This window comes from Armigeres subalbatus, chromosome 2 (assembly GCF_024139115.2).
Source record: "Armigeres subalbatus isolate Guangzhou_Male chromosome 2, GZ_Asu_2, whole genome shotgun sequence".
Lineage (NCBI taxonomy): Eukaryota > Metazoa > Arthropoda > Insecta > Diptera > Culicidae > Armigeres > Armigeres subalbatus.
The window spans coordinates 152,598,789-152,619,965 of NC_085140.1; the positions used below are offsets into that span (position 1 = coordinate 152,598,789).

The window sequence follows — 21,177 nt, forward strand, 5'->3', positions numbered from 1 at the left end:
GATGGAGTTTTAATTGCTGTGTCGCCGCGTAACTTTGTCCTGCAGACGCAGCGACGGGACGGGCTTCCGCAGCTGGTCAATTGTCCTTGGCAGCGAACCACATATAATGGGTGTAACGGGGGTTGCGTTGTTCAGCGTTGGGTGAGTTAAGTTTTGTGATGTTTTAATTGGTGTTATCGGTCAAGTTAACTGACTTTATACATAAAGTATGAAATAGGGTATCGACCAGGTATTCCCAGCAAGTTATTGTATCTTGGCACACTCTTCTAAAACAGAAATTGCATCTTTAAGTTTAATTTAAACTAGCTGTACGAGTTACAGAGGAGTTTTGGAAAAATAATGTTTCTATCTTTAACTTTTGAGCCTGTGCCAAACCCTATGTTGAAAGAATCCAAGGAGATCCGGAAGAATTTACCGCGGTTTAAAAAAAAAAACAAAACAATAAGGCAAAATTTCTCGATAAAATTCGGCAAAAAATTCCGCAACAATTCGAAAAAAAAATCCCAAAGGAAATAAAAAAAATTCTGGGGCAAACACGGAAAAAAAATTCTGGGGCAAACACGGAAAAAAAAATCCGAAGGAATTTCAAAAAAGTATCCTAAGATAAAAAACGTGAATATATAATATTTTCTGAGGAATTTTCCAAAGGAAAAAAATTATCAAGAATAAATTTGGATTTTTTCCTAGGAAATTCGAAAAAAAATCCTAGAAGTGATACGGAAGAACTTCCCAAGGATAATCGGAAGAATTTCCCCAAATAAAATAATGTGAAGGAAGTTCGGAAACAAAAAAATTGAGGAAACTGGAGGAAATGCGAAATGATTTTCCCAGAAAATAAGTCAAAATTTCTTGAGGGAATTCGTAAAAATATCACAAAATTTTTAAAAAAGTATTCAAAAAAAAACTTTAAAAAATTACTGAAAAAATTTGGAAGATTTTCGGAACGATTTTTTTAGGGAAGTTCGTGAAAATTTTCATAAAAATTCGGAAGAATTTCCCGAGGAAGTTTGGAGAAATTTCCTCTCCATGAAAAATGGGAAAAATCTTATAATTTTTCAAAGAAACTCGGCAAATATTTCCAAGGAAATTAGGAAAAACCTCATAATGTGAAAAGAATTCTGTAGAAAATCGGAAAGAATTACGAAAAAACCCGAAGAAAATCAAAACAAAATCCTGAACAAAATGAGAAAGTTTTACGAGAAAACTTGAAAAAGCCGGTGAGGTTCAGTTTTAGAGTAAATAAGGAAAAAATTCCAGGTGTAATTCAGAAACAATTACATAAAAAAAAAACACGGAAATTGAATTGAGAAAATTCTGAAGAATTTCTCCAGGAGAGAAAAAAACCCCAAGGAAATTCGGAAAAATATCTTGAATAATTTGCAAAAATGTATTTCCGTAGTAATTCGCAAGAATTACAGAAAGTAATTCGGAAAAATTCACCGAAAATATTTTAGAAGAAATTCGGACAAATTCTAGAAGAAATTTGAAAAAAAAATACGAGAGAACCTGGAAGAATTTATTTAAAAAATTCGGATAAAAATCCGAGGAGATACGAACAAATTAGTCGAGGATATTCGGAAAGAATTCCCGAAGAAACTTGGAAAAAATTTCAACGCTAATTAAAAAAAAAACAAGGAAATTCCCGAAGAAAGTTAGAAAAGAAAATTCCAGGAAAGTTCGGGAAAATTCCCTGAGGAAATGTAAAAGAATTTTCCAAGCAAATCCGGCATTTTTTTTTCAAGAAGGCTGGGAAAAACTTCAAGAGGAAACTAGGAAAAAATACTTAGAAATTTTTAGACAATAAGAAACAAATTTGAAAGAATTACTTAAAAAATTTAAAATGAAAAATTCCAATTCAGAGAAATTTCCCGAATATATGTGGAAAAAAAAATACGAAGAATTTGTGAAAAATTTTCCGAAGATACATGAAAGAGTTGTATCCAGAAAATTCGAAAAATTATCCAGATCATATTCGGAATAATTTCCTGAAGAAAATATGAATAATTTCCCGAGGAAATTCGGAAGAACTTCCGTAGGTGATTCTAAAGCACTTTCCAAGGAAATTTAGAACAATGTCCCAAGAAAAAAAATATGACAAGTAAAGACATTCCACTAAAAGCTCAGAATAATTTTCTTATCAAAAAAAAGTTCTAAAGAAAATGGGAAACATTTCGAAGAAATTGAAAAAAAAACTCAAATAATTTCCAGAGAGCTTCTTAAGGGAACGTGAATGATTTTTTCAGGATATTCGGCAAATATCCTAGAGGACATTCTCAAAAAAATCTCATGAGAAAATTCGTAGAAATTTCCCGAGGAAATTTGGAAAACTTTCCAGAAAAAATACAAAAAAACCGTGGAAATCTGGAAGAATTTTCTGAGAAAATTTGGAAAAAAAAAATTCCGAGGAAATACAACAAAAAAATAAGGAAGATATTCCAAAAGATTTCCTGAGCAAATGAGAAAAGAAGAATGGAAATTCGGAAAACAAATATCCAAAGCGGAAAATTCGAGAAAAAAAATCCCGGGAAAATTCGATAGCATTTCCCGAAGAAATTTGCAAGGAACATTTCCCGATGAGAAAATGTAGAAAAAAAATTCCCGAGAGTTTTCCGAGGTGATAAGAAAGAATGTTCCTAGAAAATTCGAAAGAAGTTTGTCAAAATTTCTCAAAAAATGTTGCAACAATTTCTCGAGGAAATTCAAAAATCAATCCCAAAGAAAATTCTGGAAAATTTTCCGATAAAAAATCGACACAAATTTTCCATGAGTTTTGAAAGAATTTTCCGATAAAATTCGGAAGAATTTCCCGAGCAAGCTCGAAAGCATTTCCCGAAGAAATTAAAAAAAAAATCCGAATAGCTTTTGGAATGAATTCTCCAAGATACACGAAAAAAAAACCCGAGGAAAACTGAAATTTGTTTTTAGAGAAATTAAAAAAAATATAATTCGGAGAATGAAAATTTGGAGATAATTGCAAATTTTTTTTTGAAGAGATTCCAGAAACAATCTAAAGGAAATTCTGGAAAAAAATCTCAAGGGAAGGAAATTTGGCAAGGAAAGTTGGAAATAAATCCAAAAGAGTTTCCTGAGAAAATTTGAAAAAAAAAAAGAAAATCCCGTGGAAAATTGAAAGAAAGTAACGATTCAGAGAAGCTTCCCGATGAAATTCGAAAGAACTTCCGTATGTGATTCTAAAGTACTTTCCAAAGAAGTTCAGAAGAATTTTCCAAGAAAATAAAAAAAATCTTGAGAAAATGGGGAAAATTTTAAAGAAATTTGGAAAAAAAAATTCAATAAATTCCTGAGAACTTCTTGAGCAAACACGAATGAGTTTTCCAAGACATTCAAACTTTTTTCTCGAAAAGATTCGAAAAAATCTAATTTCATAAATCGTAAAACTTCCCCGAGGAAATTCCGAAAACTCTCTAGAAGAAATTCAAAAAAGAAATTCTCGTGAAAACCTGATTGAATTTTCCAAGAAAATTCGAAAAAAAAATTCTAAGGATATACGAAACAAAATTCTACGGAAATTCGGAAAAAAAATCCCTAAGTAGGAATTAGTAATGCCATGACATTTTTTTGACATTTCCCATCACTGTTCCCGAGGTAATTCGGAATAATTCCTGGAAGAAAGCCGGAAAAGAAAAAGAGAAAACTTTCCTGAGGAAATGTGAATAAATTTTCCAAGGAAATTCTGCATTTTTTCCAAGGATATTAGGAGAAATCTCAAAAGGATATTAATAAAAAAAACTTCTGAGAAAACTCGAAACAAATTCCCGAGAAAGTTCGAGAGAAAACTCCCCAGGAGATTCGGTTACATTTTCTGAGAAAATTCGACAGAAAATCAAATTAAAAAAAATACCAAAGAAAGAAAATTCGGGAAATTGGGAATTTGGAAAAAAAAATTTCGAAGAAATTAGTAAAAAGGAAAGTTTCTTTTTTTCCAGGCAAGTTGAGTATAATTTCCTGAAGAACGGAAAAAAATTCCGAGGATATAAGAACGAATTTTCCTAGGAAATTCGAAAAAAAATTGTAGGAATTTCTCGAAGACTTTTGCAATTTCTCGAGCAAATCCTTAAGAAAATTCTGGAAAATTTTCCGAGAAAAATCAACACAAACTTTTCATGAAATTCGAAAGAATTTCCCGATAAAATTCGGAAGAATTTCTGGAGGAAAATCGAAAGCATTTCCCGAAGAAATTTAAAAAATATTCCAAATAAATATTGGAATGTATTCTCAAGGATATTAGAAAAAAATCCTGAGGAAATACGAAAAAAAACTTAATTCTTTAATTCTTTTTTTGGAAGAATAAAAAAATCGTGTGGTGATTCGGAAAATGAAAATTCGGAGCTATTCGGAAAAAAATCTTGAAGAAATTTGGAAAAAATTGCCAAAGGAAAATCAAAAAAATCTGAAGAATTTCAGAAAAATAAAACCGTTAAGAATTGGAAGAATAAATCCCTTGAGAAATTCTTCTTAGTTTTGTCGGGAAATATTTCCGAATATTCTTTAGGAGATTTTGTTTTCATTTTTTGTTTTTTTTTTTGTTTTTTTTTTGAAAAAATTCTCCGAATTTCCTTGACCAATTTTTCCCAATTTTATGCGAGTTTGTTCCGAATTTATTCTGGATTTTTTTCTTCGAATTTATCCAAGAAAATTTTTATAAAGTTCCCAGGGATTTTTTCCTAATTCCCCTTAATTTTTTTTTTCTAATTTCTCCGATTTATTCCCAAATTTCTCCTAGTAAATTTCCCGAATTTGCACAAAAAATTATTAAACTTTGAAAATTATTGGCAGTGATGTGCTGAATCATTATCAACGATAATGATTGCAATTTTCATGTGAAAACTTTTCACGTGAAAACAGTAGGCGAGTTGTCGCCGGCGACAACTTCTCAAATTATGTACTCAAACGATAATAAACACAGAATTTTCATTCAAACATTAATTGTCAACAGTCCCGTTATATCTTCTATTTGGCGTTATGGTTTCATGGTAGTAAGGAAAAAGTGTTCAAAATGTAACGGTAAGTGCTTCAAATCAAGATATGATTTTCAAATGATTTTTAATCGCTGGCGAATTTTTGTCACTTGATAATTTAAAAGTAAGATCGCGGATGAGTTTAATCATCCCCGATTTTTTGAAAATTTGATTTTTACCGACCCTGAATATTGGTATTTTTTCGATTTTTCTGTGGAAACTTTTTCTAATATCCTCTGAAGGTTTTTTTTTCAAATTTTCTCGGGAAATCCTTCCGAATTTCCACAAAAATATTTTTTTTTTCTCGGGTTTTTGTTCGAATTTCTATACAAAAAAAACCCTGATTGATCCACCTAACGGTGATGGTGCCTTTCTCGTTCATTCAAAAGGGTTAAGAAATGTATAAGAAAAGTCTTAAATAACACTTATAAGTGGATAGATCTTATTTTTCATATTTGTTTACATGTATTATACAATTTCTCGTCGAACGCAACTTGTTGCAAGCAAATCGGTTAAGCATAAGTGTCAAAAAAGTGATTTTGTATTGTGATTTTGAAACTTGTATTTTGGCCATAACTTCTGATCCGGCCAATTTTCAATAGGAGACAGGATTCTCCGTCGAATACAATCCGTTGCGAGCAAATCGATGAAGTCTAAGTGCCAAAAAAGTGAGCTAGACTATTTTGCACGCTTTTTTCACAATAAATAGTATTTTGGCCATAATTTCTAAGCCCATAGTCCGATCCGGCCAATTTTCAGTAGGAAACAATGGTATCCCCGTCGAATGCGTCTTGTTGCAAGTAAATTGGTTAAGGGTAAGTACGAAAAAATGAGCTAAATTTGTGCACACACACACAGACATCACCTCAATTCGTCGAACTGATTCGTTTGGTATATAACACTATGGTTCTCCAAGCCATCTCTATAAAAAGTTTTTGAAGCGAACATAATATGTTTAGCCTTTACGTTCACTTTGTTTGCGAGAAAGGCAAAAATTCCGAATTTCTCCGAGAAGTTCACCGAATGTTCTTAGAAAGCTTCTTAGAATTCTTGCCGACATATTTCCTAATTTCCTCTATATTTTTTTCCTATTTTCCTCAGTAAGTTTTTCCGAATTTCTTCAGGATTCTTTTTCGAAATTTCATCGAGAAATGCTTCCAATTTCCCCGAGTGAATTGAAAAGAATTTTCCGAGGAAATTCCCAAAATTTTACGTCGAAATTCGAGAGAAAAATCATGACAATTTTCAGTGATGATTTTGTAGCAATTTCGATGAAATACAGAATAATTTTCCGCGAAAATTCAAACAAACTTTCGTAATACCACTTGTTTTATTTTGTAGTTATTGATAACGCAGAAATATACGCTTCGCTGACATAACTTTTTGATGATTGCAATAAAAGCTTTTTACAAATCCACATGCTGTACTGCTGTTAGTTATGGAAGGCAATTGAAAATTTAATTGACAAACTCACGGAATCCCAACAACTGTTTTCAACGAGTTTTCCTCAGTACCCGTAAACATTTTACGGGAACAAGCGAAGCCAAGTATTTTTCATTTGTTCAATAGCTAGGACGATAAATAATATGTTCACGGCTTCCCACCGATTCCACAAAATTGCTCATAACCGTATAAGGCTGAAAAACAAAACTCCTTCTATGAAAATCCCAGGAAACCGAAGCAGATTCTTAATGAAATTTGAAACGCCGTTTTGCCAGAACGCATTTGGCGTGGAAAAAATGAATTTATAAGAGTTTTCCAGCCTGTGTGTTGTTCTGAATTGGCTCTCTGTTCATATTGTCAAGTTTGTTTTCTCTTATTTGACATTAGTCTGAATTAGGCATTCCAATTCAAAAATGTATATCATTATAATCAAATATAATATATGTATATGGAATGCATTGTTTTTAAGATTGTTGCTGAAATTTCATTTTTTAAGAAAATGTTTTTGTACTTGATAAATTATCGGAAGTATTGAGAATTCAAAGCACGAACCAAAAAGGCTTTAAGAGAAGATTTGATTTCAAAGCTTCCTCTTTTGCTGATTCTTCTTTGCTATTGTAAAAAATAGTAAGCATTAGTTTTAGAGCATATTCAACGAATTCTTATTCTCTGCACTTCTCAGGCAGCGTTGAGTATAGTTGAATAACAATCCTTCTCTATCTTACTTTCAAGTCGTTTGAATGAAAGTATTTGAACACTCCATTGGTTTTTATTATGCATGGAAATATAAACACAAATAAAGTAAGCTTATTGGCGGCAACATGTTAGATAAGCAGAATCCCACCTTTATTCCATTTAACATACAGCAAACCGCTTTCTGCACTTGAAATAGAATCAACAAACGAACGATTACGTATGCCCGGATTTCCCTTTCAAATGCCGAAGGGTATTACCGAACAAAACGCAGAGATGTCGGACATATATTTTGATAACCTTCCGCAATTGGTGTGCGGCGGTGGCGATGTCACGTTGTCAAAACGCAAAAGAAAAAGCTCCCACCTGTGAGAGTGTTATGCCGCATTACGTAGGCCTCGTCACCGTCTTTCTTCTTGGAGCTGACATCGTCAAGGTGTGAGCGGTCGTTGGTTGGTTGTGCTCTAACGTCGTCGGTTGTCCCAGTTTTCTGCGTCCCATGTGCGACCCCCGCTAATATCGGAAGGATGTTTGAACAGAGGAAAACGCCAAAAGATTCGCGTGAACGGGCGCGGTGGGGAAGCCTCAAAGCGCGCGCGAAAAAGGATTTATTCGGGTGGAAAGGTTTCGGAAAATAAATTTACCATGAAATTCCGAGAGAAGAGATTTTTCCAGACTCGGGGATTCATAAATATTTTCATAACGGTCGTCATCGTTGGCGGGTGGATGAATGCATGGAAATGGGTGAGTGCGTGAGGGCACGGGTGGGGCGGATTGCGCGAGTGCTTTCGACAGTGTGTGGTTGGGTTTTAATGACTGGGTACGAGGAAATGCTTTCCCTGACATATTTTCTCTGCAGTCCAATGATGCGAAGCAGGCAAACAGGCAACGTGTGAAATGAATTGTTAGGGCGGGAGGAGAAAAAAGGCAGGAGGCAAGTACGATGAGTTATGCAAGAGGAAGAGTAAATGACTGATAATACATTGATGATCAATGACGCGCGAGTTGTTGGGGGAGAAGGGTCGGGCGTTCGATCGGGATGGAATCGGAAAGTAGCAGGAGACAATCAGGATATTCAATGGGAAGTGTGAGTGCAATTGCTTCGAATTTGACGCGAGTAATCACAGAATTTCTCTGTTTAATGGAGAATACTTCCAAAACAACAACGGGAATTAACAACTAAATCGAAGAGAATGTCACTTCAACTAAAACAATGTACAATCAGCGAACGAGTTTATGAGATATCTGCACGTAATCTCTACATCAAAGGTGGTAGATAGAAGAAGTAGAGTTGCAACGATGGTAGTAACACTGACACCAGTATAGTGAGCGATTTACAAAAATAAGGCATCCCAACCCAAGTGTCCAAGGCCCCCAGCGCCTTGCTTCATAAACACACAGAGACGTGCATCATAATGTTCGGATTTTTTCGGGGGTTAGTTCCGAGATACCAACTAGAAAGGACAAGCGCACTTACCTCATGTTGATCAGATACTGCGCCAGGGCCACCGAGTCGGGATTGCCGGTGATGGTGATGGTTCGGTCAGTGTTGCCACTGTCGCGTTCCTCGCAGTTGGAGATGCGGATCATGGCACCGGAAATCTGGCGGATTTCGGCAATCTTGGTGCCGCCCTTTCCGATGATGCACCCGATCAGATCGTTTGGCACGGTCATCTCATGAGACTGGGACTGTACCTGGGTCACGCTGCGGTTGTTGTTGTTGGTCCGCAGCTGGGATCCGGCCAGCGCTGCAAGGGCTACGGGCGAAACGGAAGACGAGGGAGAGGTTGCTTTAATTGGAGGTCGGTGGTGACGGGAAGATTAGAATTGTTAGCTTATGTGTGATGGCAAGTTTCGATTGCGCAGTAGATTGGTGATGATTTAACGATGATTATACGAAGTCAAAAATGTGGAAATTCAGCAAACTACACAGCAACGAAAAAAATCAGGCGTTATACTGCCGTGAATCGCATATTTGTCCCATATGAATAGGAAACCCAGCAAAGATGGGACAAATATGCGTTTCACGGCAGTATATCTCTAGGAAGTATCAATTCTAAATACTAACGGAAAGAGAATAGATGCAAAAAAATTGCAAATGTAACACTTCTACGATTGTCCGGTCGCGAATCTTATCACTACTAATTTCTCATTTATGAATATTTTTTAAAAATCCAAAGCTACAGTTATAAAAATACAAATTACTACTTCAGTTGTGAAGTATGTTTCCGAGTGTATTCAAGTTGCTGTCTGTCAGTCGTTCTGCGCTTTTCTTCCGGGTGCGATTCGCGCATCCATGATCTCTACAGACTACAGTAATTTGGAGGGTATCAATTGACCTTGATTACCAAAAAATATTCGATTTTGTAGTGTAGGCGTGCTTTTAAAATTTAAGTAGAATTGTGTAGATATTTGGTCCCATAACAAATGCGTAACCAGCATGTCCTTATTCGAATCTCCACCATGAAAAGAAGAAATGGTTCGATACGAATGCAACAAGCGTAGATAATCTTAAATGTATTTAACAATTTATAGAATATTCTACAGAATATGATTTACAGATTTATAATTATACGCCAGTAATGTAAGCGCCAGCTTTCAACATGTTCAAGGTGACACACTCTTAGTGAGTCTTGATTCAACATAACCGAAATATCATATCAAGAAAAGCAAAATTTTCGTAAAAATATTCTTATTCTTATTCTTGAGGGGCCCTCCTTAGCCGTGCGGTAAGATGCGCGGCTACAAAGCAAGAACATGCTGTTGGTTTCAGACAGATTTCGAAGCACTTGATGACCATTTTCAAAAAATATTTTAATATAAAAATATCAACGAGTTGAGGGCGCTCCTTACGGAATCAAGATTTAGAAGTGCTCGCGTTTTCAAGGGCACACCGCTCAATACGGAAGCAGCGCACAACTGTATTTTTTCTTATTTCTGCTTTGCTGCGTCGCAGCATGCGTGAAATAATAAAAATGACAGCTGTGCGTTACTTCCGTATTGAGTAAAGTGCCTGCATTATACAAGTGGCGCAATATTCCTACCTTTAAGAACCTTGTGCTCGATTGGAACAACTGATTTGACAGCAAGCACGCCGTTCCAATTTTGACACTGCGTCTCTTTGTTATGAGTGCAGCCTCTTTAGTATTGAGTGGTGTACCCTTGAGAACGCGAGTACTTTTAAGTTTGGATTCCGTAAGGAGTGTCCTTAAATGCAATTAATGAATTCACGATCACAGTAAACTCCAGTATACAACGTACGAATCGAAGCAAGATGTTTTCAGACAGTAAACATCGTAAAAGTCACAAGTGTCACGTTTGATCATGCCTAGTGTAAAAATGAATTTTTCACCCCCGCCTTCTTCTCGTCCATAAACTGAGCACATTGAAACACCTAGCTGTGTATTCATCTTGGGAGAGACTAGCGCGGGGGTGAAAAATTCATTTTCAGTGCAAAACATAAACAAACTCGGTGGCTGCCCCATATAAAAATCCAAGATGGCTGAATCATGTAATTGGCATACTGCTACACCTGTTTGTATTCACCTTGGCCTCGATGTTTGGGACATGGGATTACGTAAGATGTAAATTACAGTCGCCTCTCAAGCAGAGATGCATCTGAACACGAGAAAGCGTGTTCGTGTTCAAAACGTTCTGAACACTGCACACTGTTCAAGAGCACTAACCTAACTTAGCAACTTGTATCCTAGGAAAACAAATTCAAGCGACGGCATGCTACACATTTTTCGGCTAATAACGGAGCACGTGGGCATCTAACGGATAGAAATCAAGCATGCTCGTATGTTTTTGCATAGTTCCAAATCTAAGGAATCTTAGTTACCATGATCATTTTGCTTCCGTACCAACCCAGTGCACACTGAACTGTGTTCAGAGTTCAAAACTAAGAACACCAAGGCGCGCTCTTGGCTCATGTTCTGTTCAGGATGCATCTCTGCTCTCAAGGATAAGTACTAGAACGCTAGTGGCGCTGTAGTAAATTAAATTATTTTGCCAAATTATGCTTCAACAAGCTTCAATTGGCCAATACATTATGTTGTAGTGCATGTTTTGTTTAATCAGCAACATTGGTTTGACACTTGTAGTACCGGTACTTTGGCTACCAGGTCGAAGTAACCTACATGTTAGTCACGCGAACAGTAACGACATTAGCAATCTTAGGGCGATGCCAGAGTAAACGCGACGTGCGATGCGACGCGACGCGACAGTGCAATTTGACAGCCTGTTGATATTGATTGTTATTCTTTTACGTGAGTCGCGTCGCGTCGCATCGCACGTCGCGTCTACTCTGGCGGGCACCTTATACTCTTGAATCAATTGATATTGAAGAGACCATCGAGATAGGAAAAGATCGAGGAATGGAAGGAAAAATTGAAATGGGTACTAGATCCAAAAAAGCTCGTTGCTATGAAAAACGACAACAAAACAAATGTAATTTCTTATTGTTGATGTGTTTGTTATTGTCCAAAGAAGGTCTAGTAGCCTTAACATAACGCACAAGTAGAGTGAATCCTGAACAAAACATGACCAGAACGCATCGAGATAGGGAGGTTATCGAAATGTATAAAGTCAAAATGTATGTATATTGAAGGGACCGGAATAAATTTCCACTGATGTCGCGGGACCGCACTCGACGCCATTTTCGACCTTTTTTTTATAAAATAATAGTGCTAAAAAGAACCGATTTTCATTCCGCAATGCCCCTTTCTAATCACTAACAGCAACCGAACGATAGTCCGAACATTGCGTGGAATTTGCACTTGAGTGCTACTGCTGTCGGTCCTCGTATCCGCTCTCCGTGAAGTCCTGATTAACTGAGGACTAGAGCTCGTTAGTTATACGATGTTGATGTCTGTGCTTACAATGCACGTACGTGATTGGTTAATTTACCGGTTTTCAACAGGGCCAAAATTCAAATTTTCAATAGTTTAGCGCCTCTAACTAATTGTTTTTAATAATTGGGTAAAAGTCTTTAAAAAAAACCAAAAATCCTAAAAATTGTTTGGAAGATGGCTATGTTATTAGTCCATACTTCCTTACCGCTTTCCATGACGGTCTACTCAAATTTAAATCTGCAGAATGACCCTCCTATCTTCCCGAAGGAGGTAATCCTACGTCAAAACAATGGGAGAACGTAGACGAATGAAGAAGAATATGACGTTCAACAGCAGTATTGAATTTGATTCACATTCGCTTGTAATCACCTTGTTGCCTGTGTTGTCATTCATATATCACTTGAAACTACTTTGCTGCATGTTGGAGCGACTTTTAAAAGCATCTGCAGTCTTGGCTAATCAAAGCGACTGTTCAGATTATTTTCGACATTTTTATCACCTTTGTGGTTGTTGAGCGTTTTTTGAGCGTCACGTCGGAAGACAGGTTAGGATGAGAATCAGAGGCCCCCCATTTTCTTTTTCTTTGCTTGATTAAAACATTTTTTTTATAAACCGAGTAGTTGAATAGTGGAGCTAACAAATTTGAACAATTTTGCCTGTCTCGTACAACAAAGTTTTTTTTTTATCAAATGAGATGTAGGATTATCCGATCTAGGTCCTTTGAGGCTATCAATCTCTGTCTCTGTCATGCGACCATCGAAAGCCGGCGAGAAATTATTTGCCTGCTCGATCATCGTTGAGCAGGCAGATAACACCGAACAACCCTCTTTTTTATTGCTCTATCAACAGAACAACTCATTTGTTGTAGACAAGTTCATATGAGACTAAATCCTATCAAACTAAATTATTTACTTTCGAATGGTCGACTTTTTATTGTTATTTTTTACTTAAAACGGCTACGCAGTCTTTAAGGATTAAAACAAGATTTATATATGTCCAACGTTTCGACACGGGGTTGGTGTCTTCGTCAGGGGAAAATATTATGTTTGTTCCTTGTCTAATGTTTGGTCTTACAATAACTGTCTGGTTTGGATATAATCTGTTTTAATTGCCAGTGTCATAAATGTTCAAATTAAGTGTTTCCGAAATAATGTACCATAAATATCCACTAGCCGTTTTAAGTTAAAAAAGACTGAATTATGCAACTCCAATGTCTTTGCAGTTTCCGATTTTTTTGGCTTTAAGTGTAGTCAATAACATTTTATCCTGGATAAATCATTCGTCCAGAAAGGCTTGGAAGTAAGTCGCTAAGGAAAATAGAATCAATAAACGGTAACGTAGAAAGGAAAGCTACAGGTGCATCACCATCTACATGACGTGCTAGCAAGTTCACTCAGACACAAGTGCGTCATCGAATAGGTACCATGAGCATTACTAACTGCTCTGCCAACGACATCTTCGAACGGATTACTGCTGAGGCTTCCCGTCTTTTTCAGTACAACAACAAACGCCGGATGGTTACCTCTCGCAAAATACAAACCACTGTCCGCCTTCTGCTGCTAGTTTGTTCCTAGAACTGATTAATGTTATGCTAGTTTGTGATAAATTCTTTGAGCTTTCAACACCGGGAGCATTTGAACCGTTTGTTTGAGAAACTGTATATGTGACATTTTTGGCAAAAATGAGATTTTTATATATTTTGAATCCTCGTCCAAAAATACCTAGGGTAGAGAACCATTTGGGCAGCACCCCTATTCCCGTCCACAACGTTCATTACTCGAGCGCATTACAACCAAATTACTTATTTCTCAGTACAGAAAATCAAGCAATTTGGTTGGAACGCAGTCGAGCTATTAATGTTGCGTGCGGGAAAGGGGAGGGGGGGCTGCCCAAATGGTCCCGCTTCCTATTCTGACCAAAAATACTAAGAAAAATGTTTGTTCAGGAATGTATGTTTTTTTTTTCATATGTTTGAGAAACTACATATGTGAACGCAATTTGAAGAGCAATTATGGAGTAACGTCTGCAGTTTTTGCACTGGAAGAACCCTAGGGTGTGAGTTTTGCTAAAAACTTTTTATCTGTATCAAAGAAATCGAAAGATTCGGTGCCAATTTGCTATAAACCAGTTTTTTTTTCGAAATTGTGTAAAATGGATATATGCAGTTTCTCAAACAAATGATTCATTTGTGAAGTGGCTTCAAGGAATGTTGAATGGCGTTTCGTCAGACTCGATCGCAAATTCGTGCGACCAAAGGTATTTTTATTTTTTTTTATTTGTATATATTACGTGGGTTTCGTGGCCGTGCGGTTAGCGACGTCAATCGTCTAAACGCATGTGCTGTGGAGTGTGGGATCGATTCCCGCCCCGGTAAGGAGAAAACTTTTCGTAAAGCGAAAAGTTCTCCACTGATCCACTGGGTGTTGTGTAAATGTCCTTGTCCGTTGTATCATGCTAGATGTTAAGTGTTCAGTCTGTGCGACCTCTGGTCGAAGACGGTGATTCTGTCTTTTCAATTTATTTGGAAGGCACTCTGTGTTCTTCACCGCTACTGTGCCGTGATCTACTGTGGTACTCTGCTGTACAGAGTCCACACAGAATCTATTTTTAGATGTCCATAATTTATATAATTTGTTATTGTTGTCGTTGCCAGTCCATATCATCGTGAGTCCATTGTGTTCATTTGTCCATGTGTTGAATCCAGTGATCGTTGCTTTATTCGGTTGCCATTAATCGAAGTACGTTGTAGGAATGCCTCCGAGAAGAACAGATTTGTCAGTCGTCATCACGACAGCCGTGTCGGTCAGGCGCGTTCCCCAAAACGCCACCGTACGGACTGCGATTCTGGCGACTGGCAAGGGTTTGGTGGAGGGGCTGGGAATCGAACCCATGACCATTCGCTTATGAGGCGAACGTGTAACCAACTACGCTACGGGACCCCCCAAGCAAAGGTAATGTAAACATCAGTTCTAAGCCAGCCTATGGCGGTGCACAAGTGCAGAACAATACGAACAGTGAAGGAGCATTTGAGTCTTCACTGAATGAAATTGATCATCAGACGACAGTCTGAGAGCTCTTAACTTTTTAATAGTCAATCACGACGCCGGCCACGTCTCTATCATCATCGAGGATGGGGAGGAAATGATGATGCAGTCACTCGCCCACTGCAAGCCGAGTATACTTCTACACTTGTCACGAGTTCATGAGGAATTTTAATTGAGATTCGGGGATTAAGTTATATGGCAGGGGATCGTCTTGGTTAACGGGTTGCCAATGTGATAGAAATGAATTGATTATTTGAAGGCAGCAAGTTTTCACTCTCCGAGGGGCCATTCTTAGCCGTGCAATAAGATGCGCGGCTTCAAAGCAAGACCATGCTGAGGGTGACTTTCTTGGATAAAAGTATCACTGTGTTAACCTCATGATATACGAATGCAAAAATGGTAACTTGGTTTAGAAGGCTCGCAATCAATAACTTTGGTAGTCCTTACTGAACACTAAGCTGCGAAGCGGCAATGTCCTAGTAGAGAATGTAATGCCAATGAAGAAGAAGAACTTTAGCCGTCATTTTTTAACATTCTAGCAAAAGGTATAGTGGAAGATGGAAACGGTTTAAACTCCATTTTCATGAGAAGTAGTATAGGGAAAGATGCAAAGTAAGAGAATGGGATGAGCCTGAAATTGGACCCACGACCTCCTGCGTATGATAGCAGAAGCGGTAGCCATATGACCACCAAGCCCGTTATTCTTCGAAAGACAAAAACGTCTGGACACGCTAAACGCTTCAACCTGATCGAAGTATACACCGTCGAAAACCTGGGGCTTCCAGAACAATCGTTGGACGTTGAATAACTGGCAGATCAGATTAAACACTTGCGTCGTTGACCAGCCAAGAGCTTCCGGCGAGCCATTCCTGGATTGCTGATAGGAATGAGTTACTCTCACCTGCTGATAACAACGAAGATACGTGAAGTATATCAAGAACCGATTGCGGTGAGGACTGGAATCGACTAGGTCGTGTGTGATCGCATACGAGGGGGAGAGGAATTCGACAGTAAATGCCTACGTACGTGAGTCCTTCTCAGAGGAGAGCCTTAGAGCTGCCGTGGCTCCGAACTTGAAAGGAAGCGAAGCTAAACGATCACGGCAAAACCTAATATGTTGCTCGAATCACCAAAGAGTAATTTTTGAACGCTTAACTCATTTTGAGGTTAGAATTGTTATCCGACATATACTATACTCAAGTACTTTCGGAAGCCCATGCCTTAAGGTCTGAAGCAGTAACAACGTCCTCATTCCAACATTGAACCAGACAATTTCCAGCTTACATAGCTGGGCGCAGATCACCACATTAATCACCGGAAAGTAGACAAAACATATATTTTAATACATGATAACAGATATTTCCGAATATTTCCCGATGAAAGCGTCCAATTTTCTGTTGCCATACATATTTGTTAGGGAGTTGCTTTACAGCATTACCTTCAACAAGCCACCAAAAATTAAATTTACAAGCTAGAATCATCAAATTCTGGAAACAATTCATTTAATAAATCGGGACCGATCTGCGATTTGGGCGTAACTTATTTTGTAAACAAACATTGAAAGGCGAATTCCTGCTAGAGTAAGCATTTCAAGACAAAATTTTCAAAACGACTTATCTGCTTTTGTAAACAAAGATTCAAACGACGATTTGACGAATCTGAAAGCTCTCCCACGCAAACCAACACCACCAACAGGTAGCGGAAACCTTCACCTACCTATTGGTGGTGTTGGTTTGCGTGGGAGAGCTATCAGATTCGTCAAATCGTCGTTTGAATCTTTGTTTACAAAAGCAGATAAGTCGTTTTGAAAATTTTGTCTTGATTTCCTGATAAAACCAAGGTATCTACACACTTAGTTTTTATTTCTGCAGCTCGGCAAAAATCCGCACAGCCGTGCGCCAGCAAAATAAAAACTGATATTTCAGCAAAAATGGCATTTGTTAGCTGATTTTTAGCAAAATATTTGCTGATTTACAGCAATTTTGACAGAAATCTCGGCAAAAAACATGTTTGCTGGGGCACGGCTGTGTGAATCTCGGTAAAAGTTCAACATTTTGCTGAGATCCCGGTAAAAAAAAAATAAGTCTGTATCTCACAGAATAAGCTTTCCTCTATCAGGAATAAGTTTTGGAAGAAAACGCATATTTTCAACGGAATCAGTCCCGATATGTGGACTTTTTTTTAAATACGAACTTTTCTAAAAAACGAATAACATTTCAAGGTTTTGTCGCGGTTTCCGCCACTGTGCGTCGCATTCTTGAAAAAAAAACGACAGTTCGAACGAAACACGGACTTCAATTAGGATCGTTTTTGATCGTGACTTTATTGAAATTAATCTATTGGATTTTTTTCGGGAAAATTATACTACTTTAAGCGGAAGGGAGTAGATGAAAGTAATGAAGATGCAGATTCGATTGATACCGCAAGCGAGCGGCAATTCTGAAATGAATGAAAAATGAAAATTAGCAGAGGGCCAGTTGTGAGAATAAGCATTATTCTGCCTAACGTCCACCCGGGAACGGTTTGGATAGTAACGTGGTGATCACTGTACCAAGACAGGCGAAATAACAGCGATTTCATCCCGCTAATGTGCTGTTCGGCAAGCAGCTTGGGATGAACTGGCGACGAATTTGGTACCTACAAACCTGGGAGGGTACGATTTATATGGGATGCAGCAGCTAAAGTAGACGGCGTAACGCCAAATTCAAAGCTTCTCAAAGGTGTCCCGATCTGTTGACTTCGCAGCTGCCTGTTACATTCAAGTTCCGTGAGCGAGAAGTTGTCTTTTCCGGCGATATGGAGTGGTGAACGTAGAACCCAGTTCATTCGACACCATTCAATTCATCACTTTTTAATTCGTGCCCTGGTAATTCGACACTTGTCGAATTAAAAAATGCTAGAGCACATGTACGTCACATTTCGCTGTAACCAAACCAGCATTTTCTCATCAGGCGCGTAACGCACTACACCTAAAGACATCATCTAACATCTATATAAACATCATTCCTAAACCCGTTCTTTCTTGTTTTCTTATGCCACCTGTTCAACATTGTTTCTTAGTGCAGTTCAAATATCTTAAACTCATTGTGGCCGCATCCCAAAAGATACTGATGACCTCAAGGGTATTGACTAATTTCAAGCTATTTCTAAAAAAAAGTATGATTTTTTTTGTGATGCCAAGATCACTCTGATACCTTCTGGCCTAATCGAAAAAAGGCCTAACCGCAAAAATTTGCCTTTTCAACCCTCCTTCCCCGTATGCCACACTTTTTGTATGAATCATTGAACAATTTTGTATTGATTGTCACATTTCGGGCAACTCCCTCTTGCCCTGAATATCCTCCTTTTCTTTCCCTGAATCCAGTCAAATTCTGTAAGAATTAATGAATCTAGACATTCCGAAGGATCAACAAAAATTTGAGTTAATTTGTCAGACTTTTGCTAACGCAGAAACCTTAGGAATCTGAAGCATATTTGCACTCTAAGCATATTTGTATTTAGTATAGTACACAACGGACCAACAGGACCCAGATTTTTTTTTGAAATGGTGCCCACGTGTATACGTGTATATGCTATAGCAAAATCATCGTCTTTGTAAACGTGAGGCTTTTTTTACAAAATGTTGATGTTACACATCGTACATAATTATTCATGCTACTACAAAAAGCGTTGATGGGGGGGGAGGGGGGGGTGTATGAAAGATCACTAAATTTACATAACATTGTTTATGGATTTACTCTATAGATTTTATGAAAACGAATAGCTTTAAGGTTGCCCTGAACTGTCACTGCGACTATATTGACTCCATTAATGCTTCCTTACCAAAGCGACAAACTGTCAACAGTGCAACAGTCGCATTGTGTTGATTTCGAAGATCCTTTATTATGATTCGTAATTATATGAGTACAGTAAGTACGTAACACAAAGATAAGTATTGAGTATAGATGAGCTATTTGTTAGCTTGAGCTTGATTGACTGCTCGTAGTTGCTACTCCATTATGACCAGATCAGCTGTTCTTGCACAGGGAACCAACAGATGTTTGCTTGGGACTAGCACACATCTTCAATGTACAAGTACTGGTGATCTCATTTGTTAGGTCATACTGGCACCTGCCACGTCAGAATCCAAGTCAATGTAGGGAAGGGGGAGGAAATGATTATGCAATCACTCACCCACTGCAAGCCGAATATACCTCTGCACTTGCCACGAGATCATGCGGAATTTGTTGGAATTTTTGGATTAGGTTCGAGAGGCAGAGGTTCGTCTTGGTTAACGAGCTGCCAATGTGATAGATAGGAGAAGGCAATTGATGGAATTTCTAATTGGATGTAGGAAACGAGCTCTATAGTTCCTTTTCAATTCTAGCAGATTACTGTTAGAATACTCAAGTTGAAAGTATAGGAATAGCAATGGAAACGGTATGGAAGTCCATTTCCAGTTCTAGCGATTGCTAGAACATGAGAAATATAGAGAAAGATACAAAGTAGGATAATGGAACGGACCTGGGATTGAACCCACGACCTCCTGCGTATGAGGCAGAAGCAGTAGGCATATGACTTCCAAGCCCGCTTAGTTTAACGAAAAGGCTATTTGTTACTCTAAAAACGTATTTTTGATAGGAGGCCCGGGCCAACTTTCATATACCGATCAACTTAGCTCGACGAATTGAGGTGATGTCTGTCGATAAAGTCTTTAAATCTAATTCATTGGATGGCGATCTACAACTGCAACTAGCGTGGAGCAGATCTCTGACCAAAAATAGAGACGTGGAAAAATATATTGGCAAAAGATACGTTTTCCGAAAATGTGAGAATTCAGGAAACTAAGGAATTGCTCATAGAACGCTCCCTGAAATTCCTACTAGAATTTCTGTCGTATTTCAGTCTGGAATTATTTCATAACTTTATTTGGAAATTTAAAAATATTTTCCTCTGAAAATTCCTCATGATTTTCATTTTAAAAAAAATCTTTCTTTAGAATTTCTCCCAGATTTGTTTCAAATACTCTTCTAGGAATTCCTCCCCGAATTTTTCCAGGAAATCCATTGGATAATCCATCAAGAATTTATCCAAAAATTCCTGCTGGCCCAGGAGGAGGAGTCCTGGGACTCAAACCAGGAACACCATCGCGATTTACTTCAGGAATTACTTTAGGAAATTCGCCAGTAAATCTTCCTGAAATGGAACTTCTCGGAATAGTTCTTGGAGGAATTTTCTGCAGAATAGCTTGAGAAATTTCTATGGGAATTCCAAAACGAATTACCGGGGAATTCTTGAAGACATTTTCGGGGGAACATATAAAGGGATTCCTGGAGGAGGTCTTGAAGTAAACTTCTGCATTTCTTGACGTTCTTTTGTTTGGGAGAATTCATGGAGAAATTTCTGGAAGAAAAAGTGGGAGAGTTTCTTGAACAATTTCCGGGGTTTAAGTTTTAAGATGTTGCTGCGAATTTCTGGAAAATTTCTCGGGAAAGGCTTTTTGAAATTTTAAGAATTTCGGCAGGATCTTCCGGGAGAATTCCTTAAATAATTTCCAGAGGAATTTTTGGAGGTAATTCCGAAAAAGTTTTAACAAAATTTTCGGAAAAATATCTGGAAAAATAGGCAGATGAATTTGCAGACGAATTTCTCAAGAAATTCCACTAAAAGAGCTTAAATAATTTGTCTTAATTTCGCGAAATTTAAAACCGGATGTGAAAACAAACGTCCAGTATTCAAAGGCTAAATGAAGCAAACACAAAAAAAAAACAAAATAAAGTACAATTCAGAGTGGACAATAATTATATAGGACTTTATAAGATGAATTTTAATTCAATACCTCAGAAAACAAAAATTGCAACTACAACTCCAACATTGAATCAAAAATACTGACACTAAGCAGGGCATTGAAAACGAAGTTAAAAACTCACAAGGTTAGTGAGTCTCTAAACAGTATAGCTGAAAAGTATGCTACTGAAGCTAATAATATTGAAAATACAAATATCACTAAGTAGCTACGGAAAAACAAAAGGCAACGGAGATTTGCCATTTATCGAAAAAAAAAAAGAAGAACAAATCGATCACACAACACTTGTCCAAGGAAAAGCCGACAGCGGCCGTACAGTTGAAAATCACAAAAAGGGAACATACCGGTACAGTTTGGAGACTTAACATCAACAGCAGCTA

At 37.6% G+C, this 21,177-nt stretch overlaps 1 protein-coding gene across 12 annotated transcripts in view; it reads right to left on the reverse strand.

Moving 5' to 3' along the window:
• Positions 1-21,177, reverse strand: part of LOC134211035 (poly(rC)-binding protein 3) — a 413,468-nt gene that overhangs the window by 49,507 nt on the left and 342,784 nt on the right. For 10 of the 12 annotated variants that reach the window (XM_062687577.1, XM_062687572.1, XM_062687567.1 and 7 more), the window contains exons 9-10: positions 21,142-21,174; positions 8,593-8,872 (exon numbers count right to left, since the gene is read on the reverse strand). In XM_062687577.1, coding sequence (XP_062543561.1) covers positions 8,593-8,872; positions 21,142-21,174 — 313 coding nt within the window. The remainder of the gene's footprint in view (positions 1-8,592; positions 8,873-21,141; positions 21,175-21,177) is intronic. The other 2 variants (XM_062687578.1, XM_062687576.1) reach the window with 1 other exon arrangement.